This window comes from Coregonus clupeaformis, chromosome 35 (genome assembly GCF_020615455.1).
Source record: "Coregonus clupeaformis isolate EN_2021a chromosome 35, ASM2061545v1, whole genome shotgun sequence".
In the NCBI taxonomy this organism is placed as follows: domain Eukaryota; kingdom Metazoa; phylum Chordata; class Actinopteri; order Salmoniformes; family Salmonidae; genus Coregonus; species Coregonus clupeaformis.
The window spans coordinates 21,342,548-21,366,150 of record NC_059226.1 but is presented as its reverse complement, the minus strand read 5'-3'; the positions used below and the strand labels follow the sequence as shown (position 1 = coordinate 21,366,150).

The 23,603-nt window shown below is 45.9% G+C and overlaps 2 protein-coding genes and 1 pseudogene across 2 annotated transcripts in view; 2 read left to right on the top strand and 1 right to left on the bottom strand.

Moving 5' to 3' along the window:
* The window catches only part of LOC121551148 (phospholipid-transporting ATPase ABCA3-like), a 67,091-nt gene extending 54,608 nt beyond the window's left edge, over positions 1-12,483 (top strand). The window contains exons 18-31 of the mRNA XM_045210921.1: positions 728-926; positions 1,156-1,462; positions 1,687-1,960; positions 3,077-3,281; positions 3,456-3,675; positions 4,265-4,423; positions 5,012-5,184; positions 5,514-5,648; positions 7,042-7,236; positions 7,725-7,912; positions 8,348-8,518; positions 8,760-8,956; positions 10,732-10,805; positions 11,374-12,483. Of these exons, the coding sequence (XP_045066856.1) occupies positions 728-926; positions 1,156-1,462; positions 1,687-1,960; positions 3,077-3,281; positions 3,456-3,675; positions 4,265-4,423; positions 5,012-5,184; positions 5,514-5,648; positions 7,042-7,236; positions 7,725-7,912; positions 8,348-8,518; positions 8,760-8,956; positions 10,732-10,805; positions 11,374-11,496 (2,620 nt within the window). The 3' untranslated portion in view covers positions 11,497-12,483. The remainder of the gene's footprint in view (positions 1-727; positions 927-1,155; positions 1,463-1,686; positions 1,961-3,076; positions 3,282-3,455; positions 3,676-4,264; positions 4,424-5,011; positions 5,185-5,513; positions 5,649-7,041; positions 7,237-7,724; positions 7,913-8,347; positions 8,519-8,759; positions 8,957-10,731; positions 10,806-11,373) is intronic.
* Positions 12,484-20,051: 7,568 nt separating this feature from the next.
* On the top strand, positions 20,052-21,723 carry LOC121551793 (annotated as a pseudogene).
* Positions 21,724-22,236: 513 nt separating this feature from the next.
* On the bottom strand, positions 22,237-23,210 carry LOC123482678. The gene is made up of 2 exons (XM_045211159.1): positions 23,103-23,210; positions 22,237-22,889 (listed from the first exon to the last, which is right to left on the bottom strand). Exon 2 carries the CDS (start codon positions 22,870-22,872, stop codon positions 22,237-22,239), a length of 636 nt encoding a protein of 211 aa, XP_045067094.1. The 5' UTR covers positions 22,873-22,889; positions 23,103-23,210.
* Positions 23,211-23,603: the final 393 nt, after the last annotated feature.

The window sequence follows — 23,603 nt, the reverse complement described above, 5'->3', positions numbered from 1 at the left end:
TTTGCTTTGTCATTATGGGGTATTGTGTGGAGATTGATGAGGGAATAAAACAATTTAATCCATTTTAGAATAAGGCTGTAACGTAACAAAATGTGGAAATAGTCAAGTGGTCTGAATACTTTCCAAAGTTACTGTATGTCCCTTTGTACTGTCAGGCTAGAGAAGTGCACTGAGTTGCATATGTCCCTGTGTACTGTCAGGCTAGAGAAGTGCACTGAGTTGCATATGTCCCTGTGTACTGTCAGGCTAGAGAAGTGCACTGAGTTGCATATGTCCCTGTGTACTGTCAGGCTAGAGAAGTGCACTGAGTTGCATATGTCCCTGTGTACTGTCAGGCTAGAGAAGTGCACTGAGTTGCATATGTCCCTGTGTACTGTCAGGCTAGAGAAGTGCACTGAGTTGCATATGTCCCTGTGTACTGTCAGGCTAGAGAAGTGCACTGAGTTGCATATGTCCCTGTGTACTGTCAGGCTAGAGAAGTGCACTGAGTTGCATATGTCCCTGTGTACTGTCAGGCTAGAGAAGTGCACTGAGTTGCATATGTCCCTGTGTACTGTCAGAATGGTGAAGATAAGTAATAGATACAACATCAACCATATTATAATGTTTGTATTTCCTTGTGTGTGTCCTCAGAGTGGGGAAGCTGTTGGTCTCTAGCCTGGACATCCAGGGTTAGGGTTAGATATAATGCTACTGTACTAAGCTGTACATTCCTGTGTATTCCCAGAGTGGGGAAGCTGGTGGATTCTAGCCTGGACATCCAGGCCATCCAGCTGCCGGCGCTGCAGTACCAACACGAGAGACGCTCCCACGACTGGACCTTGGACGACGCCAGCAGCTACAGCGCCATGACCGACGTTACCGACTTCACTGACAGCGGCACGCTCATCTCCGAGGACTGCTCCAACATCAAGCTCAACACAGGGGTGAGAGAGGATAGTTTTTGGTGTGGATTCAGGCAGAAAGTAAGCTGAATGTCAATATAGAAGGTTGCCTGTTAACACATCTTCTCTTTCTGTCATCAATATGGTTTATTAATAGGAAAGTTTAGGAGCTTACAAAATATAGGAACATACTGTATTAAATCACAGATGATATGAAAATAATGTCTGTCTGTCTGTGTCTCTGTCTGTGTCTCTGTCTCTGTCTCTCTAGGCCAGACTGTACATGCAGCAGTTCTATGCCATGTTCCTGAAGCGGGCGCTCTATAGCTGGAGGAACTGGAAGGTGATTGTTGCCCAGTTCCTGGTGCCCCTGGTGTTCACCGTGCTGGCCCTGGTGGTGGCGAAGACCTTCCCCGGGCGCCACGACTCACCGCAGTTGAGGCTGGCACTGGGCCGCTACGGGCCCACCACCGTACCCGTGGCCCTGGAGCCCGGCAAGGGACCTCTGGCAATCGCCCTGGCACAGGTGTATTCCTCGCAATTGGCCGGCCAGAAAGCCCAGGATGTCAGTATTAGCGGTAAGCGTGTCAGCATGTTGGAAGGGATCGGATGATCACATAATGAGTAGTTATTTGAGATGCAAGGTCATTTGTAGATCAGTGATTCTGTGCAGCCTGTCTGCAATCTAGTCAATCTCAAACACGCATGGTGGAATCTACTTCAGGCTTTAGACCATAGAGATGCACCCATGGAAAAAGCTTATCTTTACTGATCCACCCTATCCCCTGCTCCTTTTCCTTAGACTTCACTGAGTACGTGCTCACCAAGACCGAGGAGGAGGGCGGGGCATTCAACGAGCGCTGCGTGGTGGGTGCATCGTTCTGTGGCGGCACGGGGAAGTTCGCCGAGGTCACGGCCTACTTCAATAACCAGGGCTACCACACGGCCGCCACGGCCCTGATGATGGTGGACAATACCCTGTTCAAGATGCTGGCCGGGCCCAACGCCTCGATTATGACGGGAAACATGCCAATGCCCCGCAACGTCTCCGAGAGCGCTCAGAGTCAGCTGACAGAGTGAGTGGAGGTGGGGAATGGGGAGGATGGCAGGGATATAGGGGAGGAAGGGAGAGAGGAAGGGGGGAGGGAGGGAGGGATGGGGGAATGGAAGTGGAGCGGCTGTTATGAAAAGAGGAGAGGGGATGGGAAAGGAAGGGAGAATGGATGAAAAAAAAAGGAGAGAAGTTGTAGGGACGGAAAAGAGGGTATGGAAGGAACACAGGTGTTATCTTTAACACATTTGAGAAGAGGGGTGAATGTTTAGTTGGGTACTCTGCATGAGTCACTCTGACTCAGTCGATTTATCTTCCTTATTGTTGTTAGATAGAAGTTGACTTTTCCATCAACCACCTTGTTTTGGGTCCCTATTATGGTCTCTCCTTTAAACACCTGCGGTCCACACATCCGTTACAGCCACTAAATCCCAATTAAACCAGGCTACGTCCCAAATGGCACCCTATTCCTTATAGAGTGCACTACTTTTCACCATGGTCCATAGGGCTCTGGTCAAACGTAGTGCACTATGTAGGGAATAGGGTGCCATTTGGGATGTAGGCCCAGTCAATGAGCTCCCGGCCCTGCTGGCTGGATCGATGGGGAAGCAACAGAGGTTGATGATAAGTTAGGGTCTGAGGGGGAGATATTGACCAACATCATTCATCAGGAGGTTTTTTAGAGGTGAGAGGATAAAGAGAGAGTGGTAGTGGTTCGGTCAGCGAAGTTATATTGATGGGAGGAAGGACTGAGTGAGAGAAGGATGAGAGGATAGAGGTCTGATGAAGATGAATATTTCTAGTTTCATAATACTCCTCCATCTCTCTCTCCTTTTCCCCTCTGTCTGCCTACCTCACCACTCAATAAATAATTTGCTTCCTCCCTTACTTTTCTTTCTCTTTTTCTGTCACTCCTCCCAGCTCCATCCCCTTCTTTCTTTTCCTCCCGTCTCTTTCACACTTGTTTACCCTCCTCTCTCTTTCATTGCGCTCTCTCTTTCGCTCGCTCTCTCTTTCTCTCCCTCTCTCCCCCTCACTCTCTCAATTCAATTCAAATTGCTTTTTTGCTTTAGGGACAGTTTTAATAATAAATAGTAATCCCCCCCCTCTCTCTCTCTCACTCCTTCCCTCCTCGACACAGAGGTCAGACGGGATTCGCCATCGCCATCAACCTGATGTACGGTATGGCGTCCCTGTCCAGCACCTTCGCCCTGCTCCTGGTCACCGAGCGCTCAATCAAATCCAAGCACGTGCAGCAGGTCAGCGGCGTCTACCTCTCCAACTTCTGGTTCTCTGCACTGCTCTGGGACCTGGTCAACTTCTTCCTGCCCTGCGTGCTCATGCTGGTCAGTATACCATCTGGATTTACTTAAAGGCACAATGCAGCTGTTTTTATATCAATATCAAATCATTTCTGGGTAACAATTAAGTACATTACTGTGATTGTTTCAAATGAAAATGCTCAAAAGGAAACTGAAAAATATCGGCTATCCCCCCCAAACATCCCTCCCTCCCAACAGGTGGTGTTCCGGGTGTTTGCGGTCAAGGCCTTCGTAGCGGACAACCACCTGGTTGACGTGTTGTTACTCCTGCTGCTATACGGCTGGGCCGTCGTCCCCCTCATGTACCTGCTCAGCTTCCTGTTCTCCACTGCCGCCTCCGCTTACACCCGCCTCACCATTTTCAACATCATCAGCGGCACCGCCACCTTCCTCACCGTCACCATCATGACCATCCCAGGTGAGAGCCAAGGCCAGGATACTAGATACTAGCGTTTCACACTATCGTGCCGACCCAAACCAAACTGTGCCGGCTCTGATATTTTCAGGATGGGCCAGCTACTGTGGGGATGCGTAGCCAGTGCCAGCCTGGTGCTCTTATTTGCTTCACAACTGGGGATTAGGCTGGCAAAATACGCTGTGGAAATACATTTGATGAATTTCCCTTACCTTGATTATCTTTTCTCATTACCTCTCCTCCTTCTCCTCCTCCTGTTTCCCCTCTCCTCTCCCTCTCTCCTCTCCTACTCCTGTTTCCCCTCCTCTCCCTCTCCCTCTCCTCCTCCTGTTTCCCCTCCTCTCCCTCTCCCCTCCTCTCCTCCTCCTGTTTCTCCTCCTCTCCCTCTCTCCTCTCCCCTCCTCCCTCCTCTCCTCCTGTTTCCCCTCCTCTCCCTCTCCCCTCCTTCCCTCCTCTCCTCCTCCTGTTTCCCCTCCTCTTCCTCTCCCTCTCCTCCTCCTGTTTCCCTTCCTCTCCCTCTCCTCTCCTCCTGTTTCCCCTCCTCTCCCTCTCCCCTTCTCCCTCCTCTCCTCCTCTCTTCTCCCCCTCTCAGAGCTAAAGCTACAGGACCTGTCTCGTATCCTGGACAAAGTGTTCCTGCTCTTCCCTAACTACTGCCTGGGCATGTCCTTCAGCCAGTTCTACCAGAACTACCAGTTCATCACCTTCTGCACCTCCAACCCCATGGCCACGGGCTTCTGCCGTTTCTTGAGTGAGTAGTGCACGATTCTCTGCTACAGCAGGGAGAGAGAAACCGTAGCTGTATCACTGTGTCCGTAGTTCAGTAGGACTACCTATCGTATTAGTCGTTTTTTGGGGAGTGGGGTGGGGACCAAAAATGTAGAGTATTATTTTATGGAACAATATACAAATGTTATTGAGAAAGATAATTTGGAAAATGTAATGTTATTGTGTAAATATATGTATTGGTTCTCTTAATTTTGATAGGAGAGATACAAATGTAATGAGTAAAAGGTTGTTTGTTGATATTTGTTGATGTGAAAATAGATTTGGGGTGGGGTGGGGTCGCCACAAAAAAAAAAAAAAAAAAAAAAGGAGTCTCCAGAAATTCCTGCGTAAAAAATAAATAATGGGGTCCCCGCTGAAAAAGTTTGAGTACCACTGTGTTACATGATATGTAGTTGTAGGAATATTGTGTTGATGATGATGATCACAATAATGTTGATGAGAATGATTCTGACTACGACGATGGTAATGAGTATGATGAAGAACCTGTCCTGCCATTTTCTAGTTAACCCTTTGTAGCCCTGACTGGTCTTGTTGCTCCTCCCTCCTCCAGACATCACGTACCAGGAGAACTACTTCTCCATGTCGGAGCCGGGGGTGGGCCGTTTCCTCGTGGCCCTGTCCCTGCAGGGTGTAGTCTTCATCACCCTCCTCTTCATCATCGAGATGCAGTGTGTCAAAACCCTCTGCCGCTTCCTCACCCACCTCGCCAGGAGACGTAAACAGGTCAGCAGGGGAGGGGCCAGAGAATTGACCATAGGGTGCTGCCTCATGCCCCAGGTGGGTGGAGTTTTCACTTTATGACCTATGGAATTGTCGAAAATGTGCATACTCCGCCAACCTGGTGCCCTGAGCGAGATGAAACTAATGCCCCCTTTGTTTCTGTAGTGCTGTATACAAGAGGAAATTATACACATTTCTTTGAAGAATTTCTGATTTCTGTGGTTGGGTACAAAATTCAACATAATGTTCCCTGTTGCAAATTCTTACAGCTGTATTATGCCAGTAGTATAAAAAGAGCCCATTGATAGTAATAGTCTGTATGTGTCTCCTAGCTGCCTCTGATAGGGGATGTGGCCCTACTGCCGGAGGACAGGGACGTAGCGGAGGAGAGGAAGAGGGTTCTGGAGTGTCAGCCCATAGTAGAGTCTATGGTGGGGAGCCCTCTCATACTGCAGGACCTCAGCAAGGTACAGCACACGTGTCTGTTAGTCTGTTCTCCCTCCCAGAGGCATTCAGTAGTGGTGAGGGTCTCTCTCTCTCTGTCTGTCTGTCTCTCTCTCTGTCGTTCTCTCTGTGTCTCTTTCTCTCCTCTCCCTCCAGGTCTACAGCAGTGATCTCCCACCCTCTCCTCTCCTCCCCCAGGTCTACAGCAGTGATCTCCCACCCTCTCCTCTCCCTCCCCCCAGGTCTACAGCAGTGATCTCCCACCCTCTCCTCTCCCTCCCCCCAGGTCTACAGCAGTGATCTCCCACCCTCTCCCTCCCTCCAGGTCTACAGCAGTGATCTCCCACCCTCTCCTCTCCCTCCCCCCAGGTCTACAGCAGTGATCTCCCACCCTCTCCTCTCCCTCCCCCCAGGTCTACAGCAGTGATCTCCCACCCTCTCCTCTCCCTCCCTCCAGGTCTACAGCAGTGATCTCCCACCCTCTCCTCTCCCTCCCCCAGGTCTACAGCAGTGATCTCCCCACCCTCTCCTCTCCCCTCCCCCAGGTCTACAGCAGTGATCTCCCACCCTCTCCCTCTCCCTCCCCCAGGTCTACAGCAGTGATCTCCCACCCTCTCCTCTCCTCCCCCCAGGTCTACAGCAGTGATCTCCCACCCTCTCCTCTCCCTCCCCCAGGTCTACAGCAGTGATCTCCCACCCTCTCCTCTCCCTCCCCCAGGTCTACAGCAGTGATCTCCCACCCTCTCCCTCTCCCTCCCCCAGGTCTACAGCAGTGATCTCCCACCCTCTCCTCTCCTCCCCCAGGTCTACAGCAGTGATCTCCCACCCTCTCCTCTCCCTCCCCCAGGTCTACAGCAGTGATCTCCCACCCTCTCCTCTCCCTCCCCCCAGGTCTACAGCAGTGATCTCCCACCCTCTCCTCTCCCTCCCCCCAGGTCTACAGCAGTGATCTCCCACCCCTCTCCTCTCCCTCCCCCAGGTCTACAGCAGTGATCTCCCACCCTCTCCTCTCCCTCCCCCAGGTCTACAGCAGTGATCTCCCACCCTCTCCTCTCCTCCCCCCCAGGTCTACAGCAGTGATCTCCCACCCTCTCCTCTCCCTCCCCCAGGTCTACAGCAGTGATCTCCCACCCTCTCCTCTCCCTCCCTCCAGGTCTACAGCAGTGATCTCCCACCCTCTCCTCTCCCCCCCCCCAGGTCTACAGCAGTGATCTCCCACCCTCTCCTCTCCCTCCCCCCAGGTCTACAGCAGTGATCTCCCACCCTCTCCTCTCCTCCCCCCAGGTCTACAGCAGTGATCTCCCACCCTCTCCTCTCCCTCCCCCCAGGTCTACAGCAGTGATCTCCCACCCTCTCCTCTCCCTCCCCCCAGGTCTACAGCAGTGATCTCCCACCCTCTCCTCTCCCTCCCCCCAGGTCTACAGCAGTGGTGAAACAGTATTGGCGGTAGACAGACTCTCTCTAGCAGTGGGGAAAGGAGAGTGTTTTGGCCTGCTGGGTTTCAATGGAGCAGGGAAGACCACCACCTTCAAGATGCTCACAGGGGACGAGACCGTCACCTCTGGTGATGCCTACATTGACGGCTACAGCATCCTGAGGGATGTCAAGAAGGTAGGAGAGCGAGAGGGAGGTAAGGAGAGGGAGAGAGGGGGGAGGGAGGGAGGGAGAGAGGGAGGGGGAAATTAGCACTTTTGAAAAATTATTAAAATTGTTTTTGTCACATACACCGGATAGGTGCAGTGAAATGTGTTGTTTTACAGGGTCAGCCATAGTAGTATGGCATCCCTTGAGCAAATTAGGGATAACTACCTTGCTCAAGGGCACATCTGCAGATTTTTCATCTTGTCGGCTCGGGAATACTCAAACCTCTAAGCTAACTGCCGCCCTTACTTGAAAGTTCATTAGGGCACACCGTAGCAAAGCATTTTGCAACAGAAAACAAAAACTAGCATTTCCTTTTGAACACATACAGATAGGACATTCTCAATAGGGGCTGTTTTCTTACGCTTTGTGCCTCCTGAACACGAACCAGTTCTAATATACAATGAAACTCACAAAATCACCTTGCATGACACCACCCTCTCTCCCATGTGTCGTAGGTACAGCAGAGGATTGGCTACTGCCCGCAGTTCGACGCTGTCCTGGATCACATGACAGGAAGAGAAACGCTGTGCATGTACGCTAGGCTCCGGGGGATACCAGAGAAATACGTGTCGGGCTGCGTGGAGAACGTGCTACGGTCCTTACTACTAGATCCCCATGCTGACAAACTGTGCCGCAGCTACAGGTAAGCATTCAGGGGAGAGAGTAGGGGGGAAGGGGTTGGGTGTGTGTGTGTGTTGGCTTGGAGGTGGGGGACAGAGTGTGTGTGTGTGAGTGTGTGTGGGGCAGTTGCTGGTCACAGAGTCCTTTTCTTGCTCTATATTTGTTGTGCTCCTTCTGTCCCTCTAGACATAGCTTGTCCTATAGTGTACACTACTCCTTCTGTTCCTCTAGACATAGCTTGTCCTATAGTGTACACTACTCCTTCTGTTCCTCTAGACATAGCTCACGAATGTCAAGAGATTGCTGAGTACAAACACACTCCCTTTCCTCCTTCCTTCCTCCCTCCTACATACATCTCTCCATCTTGCCCCCCTCCCTCTCCCTCTCCCTCCCCCTCCCCATCCCTTCCTATCCCTCTCTCTTTTTCCCTCCTTCACCTCTTTCTCTCTCCCTGCAGTGGGGGCAATAAGAGGAAGCTGAGTGCGGCTGTGGCTCTGATTGGTGGACCCCCGGTCATCTTCCTGGACGAGCCATCCACCGGCATGGACCCGGTTGCTAGGCGTCTGCTGTGGGACGCCGTGACGCGCACCCGAGAGTCTGGAAAGGCCATCATCATCACTTCTCACAGGTGAACATAGCGCGCACACACACACCGTCCTCTTCATCGCTAACATGATCATCCTCATTTCTTCATCATCTTCCACCTTCCAGTACAGCCATTACTTTGTTTCAGGAAGGAACAGAGAGACTCAGAGATTGAAATAGATGTTGTCATGCTTGGTATCTTCTTTTTATCTCTCTCAATCTTTCTCCCTCTCCTCTCTTTTTCCCACTGTTCTTCCCCTTCTGTCTTGCTCTCTCTGCTGTAGTATGGAGGAATGCGAGGCCCTGTGCACCAGGCTGGCTGTGATGGTGAACGGTCAGTTTAAGTGTCTGGGCAGTCCCCAGCACCTGAAGAGTAAGTTTGGCAGCGGCTACACACTGCTGGCTAAAGTACGAGTCGACAAGGAGGTGGAGGACAGCGACCTGCAACTCTTCAAGGACTTCATCGAGAGCACCTTCCCAGGTCAGAGACAAACACACACACACACACTTTTTCCACATTTAGTTACGTTACAGCCTTATTCTAAAATGTATTACATAGTTTTTTCCCCTCATCAATCTACACACAATACCCCATGATGTTTGCTAACAAACATTTTTTTTTTTTATGAAAGTATTCAGACCCTTTACTCAGTAATTTGTTGAAGCACCTTTGGCAGCGATTACAGCATCAAGTCTTCTTGGGTATGACTCTACAAGCTTGGCACACCTGTATTTGGGGAGTTTCTCCCATTCTTCTCTGCAGATCCTTTCAAGCTCTGTCAGGTTGGATGGGGAGCGTTGCTGCACAGCTATTTCCAGGCCTCTCCAGAGATCTGGTTCAAGTCCGGGCTCTGGCTGGGCCACTCAAGGACATTCAGAGACTTGTCCTGAAGCCACTCCTGCGTTGTCTTGGCTGTGTGCTTAGGGTCGTTGTCCTGTTGGAAGGTGAACCTTCACCCCAGTCTGAGGTCCTAAGCGCTCTGGAGCAGGTTTTCATCAAGGATCTCTCTGTACTTTGTTCCGTTCATCTTTCCCTCGATCCTGACTAGTCTCCCAGTACCTGCCGCTGAAAAACATCCCCACAGCATGATGTTGCCACCACCATGCTTCACCGTAGGGATGGTGCCAGGTTTCCTCCAAACAGAACAAAGAGTTCAATCTTGGTTACATCATTTACATTTACATTTTAGTCATTTAGCAGACGCTCTTATCCAGAGCGACTTAGTTATTGAGTGCATACATTATCTCTAGTGGCACAGCTAGCACTGCGATGCAGTGCCTTAGACCACTGCGCAACTCGGGAGGCACATCAGACCCAAGAATCTTGTTTCTCATGGTCTGAGAGTCTTTAGGCGCCTTTTGGCAAACTCCAAGCATGCTGTCATGTGCCTTTTACTGAAGAGTGGCTTCCGTCTGGCCACTACCATAAAAGCCTGATTGGTGGAGTGCTGCAGAGATGGTTGTCCTTCTCTACAGAGGAACTCTAGAGCTCTGTTAGAGTGACCATCGGGTTCTTGGTCACTTCCCTGACCAAGGCCCTTCTCCCCTGATTGCTCAGTTTGGCTTGGCGGCCAACTCTAGGAAGAGTCTTGGTGGTACCAAACTTCTTCCATTTAAGAATGATGGAGGCCAATGTGTTCTTGGGGACATTCAATGCTGCAGAAATTTTTTGGTACCCTTCCCCAGATCTGTGCCTCAACACAATTCTGTCTCGGAGCTCTACGGACAATTCCTTCGACCTCATGACTTGGTTTTTGCTCTGACATGCACTGTCAACTGTGGGACCTTATATAGACAGGTGTGTGCCTTTCCAAATCCTGTCCAATCAATTGAATTGACCACATGTGGACTCCAATCAAGTTGTAGAAACATCGCAAGGATAACTAATGAAAACACGATGCACCTGAGCTCAATTTCGAGTCTCGTAGCAAAGGATCTGAATACTTATTAAAAGGTATTTCTGTTTTTTTTGTTTGTTTTTTTTACATTTGCAAATATTTCTAAAAAACAGTTTTTGCTTTGTCATTATGGGGTATTGTGTGTAGATTGATGAGGGGAAAAACGTATTTAATCAATTTTAGAATAAGGCTGTAACGTAACAAAATGTGGAAAAAGTCAAGGGGACTGAATACTTTCCGAAGGCACTACACGCACGCACGCACGCACTCACCCCACCCCCCGAGGCGATCCAAGATGTATGACTGTCAATGGTTTAGGGGGTTGGTCTAACATGACATCACTTCCTTCTCTCCACAGGAAGTCTACTGGCAGATGAACACCAGGGTATGGTGCACTACCACTTGACTGACAAGACTCTCACCTGGGCACAGGTAACTATCTCTCTTTCTCAGCCGGTCCCTATTCACTCCTTAACCCTTCTCCTTGGCCCTAACATGTCAGCCAAACTGCCTTTTTAGATTTTAGATAGGGCTCCCGAGTGGCACAGCGGTCTAAGGCACTGCATCTCAGTGCTTGAGGCGTCACTACAGACCCCCTGGTTCGATTCCAGGCTGTATCACAACCGGCCGTGATTGGGAGTCCCATAGGGCGGCGCACAATTGGCCCAGCGTTGTCCGGGTTTGGCTGGTGTAGGCCGTCATTGTAAATAAGAATTAGTTCTTAACTGAATTGCCTTGTTAAATAAAAGTTTAAAAAATACGAAGAGTGTAATGACTCTTGGCACTAAGTGTATTTGCAATTGATTTGTGTCTGACTACTCCAGACTATTGAAGTTGTCAGAAACAGCTTGTGATTTCAGTCTAAGCACTGACTCACCCTATGTGACTCACCCTATGTGACTCACCCTATGTGACTCACCCTATGTGACTCACCGTATGTTACTCCCCCATGTTCCCCCTCTTTCTCTCCCCTCTCTTTATCCCCCCCATTCTCCCCCAGGTGTTTGGCACCCTGGAGGCAGCCAAAGAGAAGTACAACATCGACGACTATGCTGTGAGCCAGATCTCCCTGGAACAGGTGTTCCTCAGCTTCGCCCAGTTCCAGCACTGCAGCAGGAAATAGATGGAGCGAGGAGGAAGAAGAGGGGGGGAGCTCCATCTCTCTGTTTCTCTCTCTTTCTCTCTGTCCATCCGTCGTGTGCATCTCTCCACTCTGTGTGGATGACCTGTGTACATGGACTCGACTATGTGACGCGCCACTGAGCTATGCTCAGCTCTTGATCTACACACACTTACATACATATACACAGACAGACAGACACTGTGCAGTGATGGAGCAGAGGTTGAATCCCTGGACCCCTGGACTTCAACGTGGCCGTGTTCTTGGACCGCCACAGAGACTGGACACGTTGATCCAAGCCTGGGTCTTAACCATCAACCACTCCTTTCTCTTCTGTTCAATCAGTTTGTGTGTGTTGGACATTTAGGCCAGTCCAGAGGGAAGGTTAGGGAGTTTGGTTTAGGGGGGGGGGGTCTGCTATATGACCAAGTAACCAATCTTAGATGTTACATATTTCTTGTCTTTGACGTTTAAAGACCATGTTTACCACTGGATACCACTGGATATGAGTGGTCTACTGCGAGTCTACTGTGACTCTGTGGTCTACTGCGAGTCTACTGTGACTCTGTGGTCTACTGAGAGTCTACTGTGACTCTGTGGTCTACTGAGAGTCTACTGTGACTCTGTGGTCTACTGCGAGTCTACTGTGACTCTGTGGTCTACTGAGAGTCTACTGTGACTCTGTGGTCTACTGCGAGTCTACTGTGACTCTGTGGTCTACTGAGAGTCTACTGTGACTCTGTGGTCTACTGCGAGTCTACTGTGACTCTGTGGTCTACTGCGAGGCTACTGTGTGACAGACAGGGTTGTGAATGTGTGACAGACAGGGTTGCCTCCTTTTGTGCATGTGTATGCAGCATTCTTTGTGTTATTTATGATTTTGGTCTCCTCATATGATTCTTTCTTTGGTCCTAAAGAATTGTGCCCAGTGGGTATTGTTTGTCACTGATATGATTGAAATATACAATGAAGCACTTCAAGTGAGGCAATTGTAAAACAAATCAACACAATGGTAGTAGCCCTTATAGCCTTATCAGAAACGATTGAAAGGGTGGACTTTTTTTTTTTTTTACTGGGTTAAATGCCATGCTAATGCCATGCGCTAACGCTTGCTCATCCTTTTTGGTCGGATGTAAATTACAGTGGGGGAAAAAAGTATTTAGTCAGCCACCAATTGTGCAAGTTCTCCCACTTAAAAAGATGAGAGAGGCCTGTAATTTTCATCATAGGTACACGTCAACTATGACAGACAAAATGAGAAAAAAAAATCCATAAAATCACATTGTAGGATTTTTAATGAATTTATTTGCAAATTATGGTGGAAAATAAGTATTTGGTCAATAACAAAAGTTTCTCAATACTTTGTTATATACCCTTTGTTGGCAATGACACAGGTCAAACGTTTTCTGTAAGTCTTCACAAGGTTTTCACACACTGTTGCTGGTATTTTGGCCCATTCCTCCATGCAGATCTTTTCTAGAGCAGTGATGTTTTGGGGCTGTCGCTGGGCAACACAGACTTTCAACTCCCTCCAAAGATTTTCTATGGGGTTGAGATCTGGAGACTGGCTAGGCCACTCCAGGACCTTGAAATGCTTCTTACGAAGCCACTCCTTCGTTGCCCGGGCGGTGTGTTTGGGATCATTGTCATGCCGAAAGACCCAGCCACGTTTCATCTTCAATGCCCTTGCTAATGGAAGGAGGTTTTCACTCAAAATCTCACGATACATGGCCCCATTCATTCTTTCCTTTACACGGATCAGTCGTCCTGGTCCCTTTGCAGAAAAAACAGCCCCAAAGCATGATGTTTCCACCCCCATGCTTCACAGTAGGTATGGTGTTCTTTGGATGCAACTCAGCATTCTTTGTCCTCCAAACACGACGAGTTGAGTTTTTACCAAAAAGTTATATTTTGGTTTCATCTGACCATATGACATTCTCCCAATCCTCTTCTGGATCATCCAAATGCACTCTAGCAAACTTCAGACGGGCCTGGACATGTACTGGCTTAAGCAGGGGGACACGTCTGGCACTGCAGGATTTGAGTCCCTGGCGGCGTAGTGTGTTACTGATGGTAGGCTTTGTTACTTTGGTCCCAGCTCTCTGCAGGTCATTCACTAGGTCCCCCGTGTGGTTCTAGGATTTTTGCTCACCGTTCTTGTGATCATTTTGACCCCACGGGGTGAGATCTTGCGTGGAGCCCCAGATCGAGGGAGATTATCAGTGGTCTTGTATGTCTTCCATTTCCTAATAATTGCTCCCACAGTTGATTTCTTCAAACCAAGTTGCTTACCTATTGCAGATTCAGTCTTCCCAGCCTGGTGCAGGTCTACAATTTTGTTTCTGGTGTCCTTTGACAGCTCTTTGGTCTTGGCCATAGTGGAGTTTGGAGTGTGACTGTTTGAGGTTGTGGACAGGTGTCTTTTATACTGATAACAAGTTCAAACAGGTGCCATTAATACAGGTAACGAGTGGAGGACAGAGGAGCCTCTTAAAGAAGAAGTTACAGGTCTGTGAGAGCCAGAAATCTTGCTTGTTTGTAGGTGACCAAATACTTATTTTCCACCATAATTTGCAAATAAATTAATAAAAAATCCTACAATGTGATTTTCAGGAAAAAAAATTCTCAATTTGTCTGTCATAGTTGACGTGTACCTATGATGAAAATTACAGGCCTCTCTCATCTTTTTAAGTGGGAGAACTTGCACAATTGGTGGCTGACTAAATCCTTTTTTCCCCACTGTATGTAATAGATTCATGGTACTGAAGCCACTTCCTGTAGGAAATCATTAGATTGGTTTGCAGAAACGTTGCAGGAACGTTAGCTAACAAATGCATATCTGAAATAACAACAACCTCTCTGCACTGCATTGCATTGCACAAAAAAACCGTGCTAGGTATTGAGATGCCCTCAAACCATCATCAAAATTCCTAATTGCAAGATTCACAAAGGAAAAAAAGTATCTCGAAGGATTTGGGCATGTTGGACTGTTTGGTTCCAATGCTTAGCATTGGGTCTGTCCACTGACTATAGCAGTGGACATAGATACAGAATCACTAAATCCACCTGTTGAGTTCCATATATGTTATATTGGTGAACATGTTGTCATTCCTGACCTATAACAGTTACGGTAATTATTTGACTTTAAGGGATAGGTCAACGACTTTGTAAAATGTGAAATCGCTGAACTATCCCTTAAAGTGAGGCATATTTTGGTTTGTTTACCCACACAAATTTAACTGCAGCTTAAGCATTCCATGTTAACTTTATTTGTTTGTGTGCTGTCCCTTGACTGCTGTCAATTATACTACTACAGTACTACAATGTTATTCCTGAAGGCTGAAACAAAATGACGTTTTTGCTTATGAATGTGTAGATGCATTACAGCTATGGACCAATGCACTGTTACATCCTCTTAATATAGAGCTTAGAGTACTTTACTATAGAGTAAAATAACACACCGTCCACTCAACAAACCAGTCACCTTTTTCCGTCCATTGGCTGTTGTTCTTTTCATTTGCAAAGCCTTTCTTAATGTAATTGAATGAAGCGAATGCGAGGTTTAAAGACAGTAGCTTCCACTGGAATGAAAGTATTTCTGTCCAGACAGAGAATTCCTGCTTCTTCTTGTCCCAGCATTCCATTTATTTAATTTTTTTGCTTTGTGAAAAATGATTAGGCCTAGTCCAATATTTACTCCTCTTGTGCCTAGACATGCTAACTCTCCTATGTTCTCCCAATGCTACACTGGTCGATGTGGTTATGTATCTGAACTATCAACAGTAATCATGGGAGAATAGTGTAAACGTCAGTTGACTTTTTTTTGTTGACGTTTTAACTTTTAAAAAAGTGAACTGTCCCTTTAAAATAATGTTTCTGATAATGGTTAACTTATCAATGCAACTGACTGTAAAACAGCCTCACACATGTGAGGGTCATTGTAACATGTGAAGAAACGACCATGGTCTTGTATTGCTTTCTGAACTGATGTTATTGTTAACAAACACCTATGTATTGCTGAAGGTGACATTCCTACTCATAGCTCACTCAATCTAACGAGTTGACTCTATGTATTTTTTAAAAGCACTCTTGAAGTGAACCTCTGCAACAGTAGCTGTTTCTGGGATGGTTAAACTTAAGCACTGCGTAGGATAGTTGACAAACTGATAGTTGACTAACTGATAGGCAAGTGGTTACAGACAACACTTAACTAGAGGCAGACGTTCATGCTTGGAAGACAAAAAAATAGGGCTTATTGATTATACAGGGCTCTGTCCTGACAAATGATGTTTTTGTTACGTTTCTACATATCATATAGATGCACAGTTCACCTATATGGACATGTCTTACAGCTACTTCTTGAGAATCAACCCAAATGTCACATTTTGAGTTAAGTTAAAGAGAACTTGAAAACATTGTGATGATGATGCAAATGATTAGGATAAAATACAATGTATCATATTTAAAAAAGGGAATCTTCATCATTGAAATCGTATGTACTGTATCATGGAACTAACCTTGTCTACTGTATAATTACTGCTATTATTTTTTAATTAAATTTGCTCTATGCAAATAGAAGCAAAAACAAGTATTCCTTTACTTTAGAAACACCATACTCCCATTATACATGATCAATGATGAGGTATTTCTCATTTTAAGACAGCGGTTCTATAACCTTATAAAACTGGACCAGCTGGACTCAGCCAGGAGTACACTGTGGTCATATATACTATGTTAACACCTATATGCTTGGTTTGCTAATCAGAACATGACCCGTCTATATACCCTCAGTAGTTACAACCCATTTATTTCTCTGGTGTTTTCAGAGGGGAAGGCACAGAAACTTTGACTAGGGAAAGAAATCTTGCAGGACCAGTTATCTGACCTCCCTATTCCTTGCTGTATTGCCAGATTAGCGTATGTCATACAACCTGGAACCTATGGGCCGGTTTCCCAGACACAGGTTAAGCCTAGTCCTGGACTTAATAGCATGTCTAATGGATAATTTTTTGTCTAGGACTATGCTAAATCTGTGTCTGGGAAACCGACCTATGTCCTACAACCTTTATTGGGCTTGGGTTATTATTTCACTCCCCTGAATAGAAAAGTAGGGGTTGGTCAAAGACATTCGTATTACCAGGAAGCGTGGAGAAAAGTATTTAATAGTTGTGAGAGGGAATTGTGTCAGTTCTTTGTTCATGTTGTCGTGACGTGCCTTTCTCACAATCTGCTAATTGCTTCTTCAGAAAGTGTGAAACACATTCAGACCTAAAAGACAATCAAGATGAACCTGTATTGCTACTTCCTCTTATTCCGTTTTGTGATTACATTTAATCAGTGTGTTCTCTGTTTCTCAGTATAGACGGATAACTAAATGAGATAATGACAGATAATGATATCGACGTGATATCCATGTTCTAAATTCTGTTGAGAGGCTGTTCCGTTATGTTGAGCAATATGGTCAGCATATACAGTGCCTTCGGAAAGTATTCAGACCCCTTGACTCTTTCCCACATTTTGTTATGTTACAGCCTTATTCTAAAATGGATTAAATTAATAAAAATCCTCAGCAGTCTGTCTACACACAATACACCAGAATGAAAAAGCAAAAACTGTTTTTTAGAATTTTTGCAAACGTATTAAAACCCTTTGCTATGAGACTCGAAATTGAGCTCCGGTGCATCCTGTTTCAATTGATCATCCTTGAGATGTTTCTACAACTTGATTGGTGTCCACCTGTGGTAAATTAAATTGATTGGACATGATTTGGAAAGGCACACAGAGAGACACCTGTCTAGATAAGGTCCCACAGTTGACAGTACACGTCAGAGCAAAAAACAAGCCATGAGGTCGAAAGGAATTGTACGTAGAGCTCCGAGATGACAGGATTGTGTCGAAGCACAGATCTGGGGAAGGGTACCAAAAAATTCCTGCAGCATTGAAGGTCCCCAAGAACACAGTGGCCTCAATCATTCTTAAATGGAAGCAGTTTGGAACCACCAAGACTCTTCCTAGAGTTGGCCGCCCAGCCAAACTGAGCAATCGGGGGAGAAGGGCCTTGGTCAGGGAGGTGACCAATAATCTGATGGTCCTCTAGAGTTCCTCTGTGGAGATGGGAGTTCCTTCCAGAAGGACAACCATCTCTGTAGCACCACCAATCAGGCCTTTATGGTAGAGTGACCAGACGGAAGCCACTCCTCAGTAAAAGGCACATGACAGCCCACTTGGAGTTTGCCAAAAGGCACCTAAATACTCTCAGTCCATGAGAAACAAGATTCTCTGGTCTGATGAAACCAAGATTCAACTCTTTGGCCTGAATCCCAAGCTTCACGTCCGGAGGAAACCTGGCACCATCCCTACGGTGAAGCATGGTGGTGGCAGCATCATGCTGTGGGGATGTTTTTCAGCGGCAGGAACTGAGAGACTAGTCAGGAATGAGGGAAAGATGAATGGAGCAAAGTACAGAGAGATCCTTGATGAAAACCTGCTCAGGACCTCAGACAACGACCATAAGCACACAGCCAAGACAACGCAGAAGTGGCTTCGGGACAAGTCTCTGAATGTCCTTGAGTGGCCCAGCCAGAGCTCAGACTTGAACCTGGTCGAACATCTCTGGAGAGACCTGAAAATACAGTTGAAGTCGGAAGTTTACATACATTTAGGTTGGAGTCATTAAAACTCGTTTTTCAAGCTCTCCACAAATTTCTTGTTAACAAACTATAGTTTTGGCAAGTCGGTTAGGACATCTACTTTGTGCATGACAAGTAATTTTTCCAACAATTGTTTACAGACAGATTATTTCACTTATAATTTACTGTATCACAATTCCAGTGGGTCAGAAGTTTACATTCACTAAGTTGACTGTGCCTTTAAACAGCTTGGAAAATTCCAGAAAATTATGTCATGGCTTTAGAAGTTTCTGATAGGCTAATTGACATCATTTGAGTCAACTGGAGGTGTACCTGTGGATGTATTTCAAGGCCTACCTTCAAACTCAGTGCATATTTGCTTGACATCATGGGAAAATCAAAAGAAATCAGCAGAGACCTCAGAATTTTTTTTTTAGACCTCCACAAGTCTGGTTCATCCTTGGGAGCAAATTCCAAACGCCTGAAGGTACCACGTTCATCTGAACAAACAATAGTACGCAAGTATAAACACCATGGGACAACGCAGCTGTCATAACGCTCAGGAAGGAGACGCATTCTGTCTCCTAGAGATGAACGTACTTTGGTGCGAAAAGTGCAAATCAATCCCAGAACAACAGCAAAGGACCTTGTGAAGATGCTGGAGGAAACGGGTACAAAAGTATCTATATCCACAGTAAAACGAGTCCTATATCGACATAACCTGAAAGGCCGCTCAGCAAGGCTACGGTTTGCATCTGCACATGGGGACAAAGATCATACTTTTTGGAGAAATGTCCTCTGGTCTGATGAAACAAAAATAGAACAGTTTGGCCATAATGACCATCGTTATGTTTGGAGGAAAGGGGGGGGCTTGCGAACCGAAGAACACCATCCCAACCGTGAAGCACGGGGGTGGCAGCATCATGCTGTGGGGGTGCTTTGCTGCAGGAGGGACTGTGCACTTCACAAAATAGATGGCATCATGAGGAAGGAAAATTATGTGGCTATATTGAAGCAACATCTCAAGACATCAGTCAGGATGTTAAAGCTTGGTCGCAATGGGTCTTCCAAACGGACAATGACCCCAAGCATACTTCCAGAGTTGTGGCAAAATGGCTTAAGGACAACAAAGTCAAGGTATTGGAGTGGCCGTCAATAAGCCCTGACCTCAATCCTATAGAAAATGTGTGGGCAGAACTGAAAAAGCGTGTGCGAGCAAGGAGGCCTACAAACCTGACTCAGTTACACCAGCTCTGTCAGGAGGAATGGGCCAAAATTCACCCAACTTATTGTGGGAAGCTTGTGGAAGGCTACCCTAAACGTTTGACCCAAGTTAAACAATTTAAAGACAATGCTACCAAATACTAATTGAGTGTATGTAAACTTCTGACCCACTGGGAATGTGATGAAATAAATAAAAGCTGAAATAAATCACTCTCTACTATTATTATGACATTTCATATTCTTAAAATAAAGTGGTGATCCTAACTGACCTAAAACAGGGAATTTTTACTTTGATTAAATGTCAGGAATTGTGAAAAACTGAGTTTAAATGTATTTGGCTAAGGTGTATGTAAACTTCCGACTTCAACTGTAGCTGTGCAGTGACGTTCCCCATCCACCTGACAGAGCTTGAGAGGATCTGCAGAGAAGAATGGGAGAAACTCCCTAAATACAGGTGTGCCACGCTTGTAGAGTCATACCCAAGAAGACTCAAGGCTGTAATTGCTGCCAAAGGTGCTTCAACAAAGTACTGAGTAAAGGGTCTGAATACTTATGTAATACTGTTTTTGCTTTGTCATTATGGGGTATTGTGTGTAGATTGATGAGAAAAAAAAAAAATTTAATCAATTTTAGAATAAGGCTGTAACCTAACAAAATGTGGAAAAAGTCAAGGGGTCTGAATCCTTTTGAAGGCAGTGTAAGCTCATGCTTTTCTTTTCTGTATCGGGAGATGGAGCTGAAAAAGTGGAAACTTATGTTGACATCAACAAGAAGGAGATAAAAGAGTTGATCAAGGGCCTGAATGAGACTCGCAACCCTGAGATGTGTAGTGGCTTTGTGGACTTGTTCCTTGTCCGAAAGCAGACCCCGGAGGTATGGAGAGTTAACGCAGTAACTTTCATCAGTGGCATCACATATTGCCTAGTTTCACTTTTAGTTTCATATTTTAGTTTCAGAGCCAAAGATTTCAGTTTCAGTTTTTATAATTATTTCCGTTTACTAGCTAGTTTTAGTTTACTATAATAACCTTGGAGTTGTCATCATCATGTGTGTTCTTTGAATCAGCCATGTGACTTCTATATGTTATTTGTGGGTCTGTGTCTGTCAGGATGCAGGCCCCATGGACTCCTTCTACCACAACGATAACCTCATGTATTCTGTGATGAATCTGTTTGCTGCTGGTACCGGCACCACAGAGACAACCCTTCGATGGGCGCTGCTGCTCATGACCCACATACAGTGTAAGGACCAATAGATACAGCCAGATACAGATACAGACTGATGATCATGCGTAACTACGACAAATAACATTTCTGTCACATACAACAAAACACATTTCTGTGTAGCTTTACCTATGTTGTTCTGCTTTAGAATTTCACAGACCTTCCTAGTTCTTGTTTGAAGGTCCCTTGAGGTTGAGGTTTAACTTTATAGTAACTTTGGTCCTCCCTTCTTTCTGTCTCAGACCGGGTCCAGGAGGAGATCAGCAGGGTTATAGGAAGTCATCAGCCCTTGGTAGAGGACAGGAAGAACCTGCCCTACACTGATGCAGTGATCCATGAGATCCAGAGACTGGCCAACGTTGTACCCATGTCCATCACTTACACCACCAGCTGAGACGTCACCTTCCAGGGATACTTAATCAAAAAGGTTAGATACCTGGTTTTCATCATACATTTGCATGTACATTTCCATGACTATAATGTATTGGTTATTGTAGAGACAAATCTCTTACACTGAAACTGCACTGTCATACTAGATGTCATACTAACTGCACTGTCATACCAGATATCTGATTTGAATCTGTAATGTTTAAAACATTTATACAATTAGAGATCATTGAATTGCTCTGTAAGTAAACCCATCTTTTAGCAAGTGTTGTAATGTTGATGTCAATCATCTCTTATACTCTGGATTTGTCTCTAATTCTATTGATTGTAAGGGTCGTCTGTGTTTCCTCTGCTGACCTCCGTCCTGCAGGACAAAAGCGAATGGGAGAGCCCCCTCACCTTTAACCCCGCCCACTTTCTGGATGAGCAGGGGCGATTCATCAAGAGGGCCACCTTCATGGCCTTTTCTGCAGGTATTAATAACTCCTTCAATGTACCTTTGTAGCACGAGGCAGGAAGTAGTTCTAGAATAATCTATTGGACAGACTTTATGTTATCTCCCATCTCTTTCTCTTCCAGGTCATAGGGTGTGTCTGGGGGAGGGTCTGGCCAGGATGGAGCTCTTCCTCTTCTTCACCTCCCTCCTGCAGCACTTTAGTTTCTCTCCTCCCCCTGGAGTAACAGAGGATGATCTGGACCTCACACCATCCGTGGGGTTCACCCTCAATCCTTCACCTCACCAGCTGTGTGCTGTCAGCCGGGTCTGAGGAGAGAATTTGAGGAGTGAATCTCGGCCCAATGCACATAAAGGACTCTGTAGCTCAGCTGGTAGAGCACGGCGCTTGTAACGCCAAGGTAGTGGGTTTGATCCCCGGGACCACCCATACACAAAAATTTATGCACGCATGACTGTAAGTCGCTTTGGATAAAAGCGTCTGCTAAATGGCATATTATTATTATTATAATAAATATCGATAATGTGTAGTAGTTCACCTGTTGGGTGTTGATGAATGTTGACGATTTTAACATGTTGAATCATTAAGAAATTAACAGAACATTACAGCTGATGATCAGGTCAGAGGCAATATAGTGCTTTAACCGTTCAGCTGATGATCAGGTCAGAGGCAATATAGTGCTTTTAACCGTTCATCTGCACAGCATTTCTATTGTGGTTGCTAGTTCTACTTCCTGTGATGCCCTTATTGGGGATTACAATAATTATAAGGAAAAACAAGACATTTACTTTTAAGAAAATGCCCCATGGGGACAAATAAAGTGTATTAAATGTAATTGAATGTTGAGAATTCCTTGTCATTGGACGACACCTCAGTAATATGGATCTGCACTTGATCAAGGGCCATAGAGTGCTTGTCATCATTATCAGGTTCAGTCAAAACTTTGCTGCAGTCCTTGGTGACCGCTAAATTAATATCAGTAGAGTGGGCATCACTGTTTGGCTCAATCTCTGAGGTAGGGATGTTGACATCCTCCCTGGCCAGGAGGAGTTGGATGGTGGCAGTTAAATATCTGCGCGCCAGGGGTTGCCATTTGTTGGAGTCAGGGAGCTTTCCCTCTGGGCTTTTACAGAGGAAGCTTCCACCATGTTTGCCAGTCTGTGGGGTGACAGTGACTGGAATATCTCCTGTGGTGGAGTCAAGGTCCTCTATGAGTTGGTCCACCATGAGGTGTTGGTAGGCCGATGAGACCCCATGGACAATTGGTTCCCACTGGTCCCATTGGTCAGAGGACTCTACTCCTGAGCCTCCAGTGTTGAAGCTTCCACTACTAATAAGTGGGGAGGACGGGGAGCATTCATGGACCCATTCAGTGTTGTAAGATAGTGCATACGCATATTTGTCACCAATGATCTTGTGCCAATTTTGATAGAGATTTGATTCTTTCAAAACCCTCAGCATACTTCCTGTTGTCCCTTCTGAAAGAGACACCATGGCAACAGTATAAGCAAACAATTGAGTTTCACCTGTTTTTTTACAAATGAAGTGTGGAAGTTATTACTATTCTATCTCAGTGCTGCTGTATGAGACAGCTTATATAGCATTAGTAAGAACTCGAGGTCGAAATGAAGTAAAACCAGTAGTTAACCAAATACTAACTAGGCCTAAATGGATACAATCAAAATCCTCACCTGATAGGGAAATGTGATGTGTGGCCCGGTGGACAATATTGAGCGTACCCACCGGAGTAAACAAGGAAGATAAGCGCAGGAAACTCAGTATAAAATGTTGTGCTTTACTGTAATGTTGACATTACAAACAATGCATTCTATTCTATGGCATGAGCTGCTGTGCTTTACTCTGCATCATTTGAATGAACATTCTATGTTCCCATGGAAATCCAGCATTAGTTGATAGAACATTCCAAATTACAATATTCAATTACTAGAGGGCCTATGTCATAAACCCTCAACATTCCAGAATGTGTTGATAATGGCAGCCATATTGGTCAGGGAGAAATCCTACCAGTCTAATTGGAATAAATGGCAGTAGAGGCATAATCCTGATTTTACTTCTGCAGGAAAATAACATTAAGGCTTGATATATCACAAAATGTGTAATAGAATTGTCAACCTGAAGTGTTGTCATATAATTACAAATACTGTTCATACAGATTTTATATCAATTTTCTG

What these genes read in the sequence shown, in the direction of transcription:
- LOC123482678 (XM_045211159.1), bottom strand. Translation starts at nt 22,872, where the DNA reads ATGCTGAGGGTTTTGAAAGAATCAAATCTCTATCAAAATTGGCACAAG.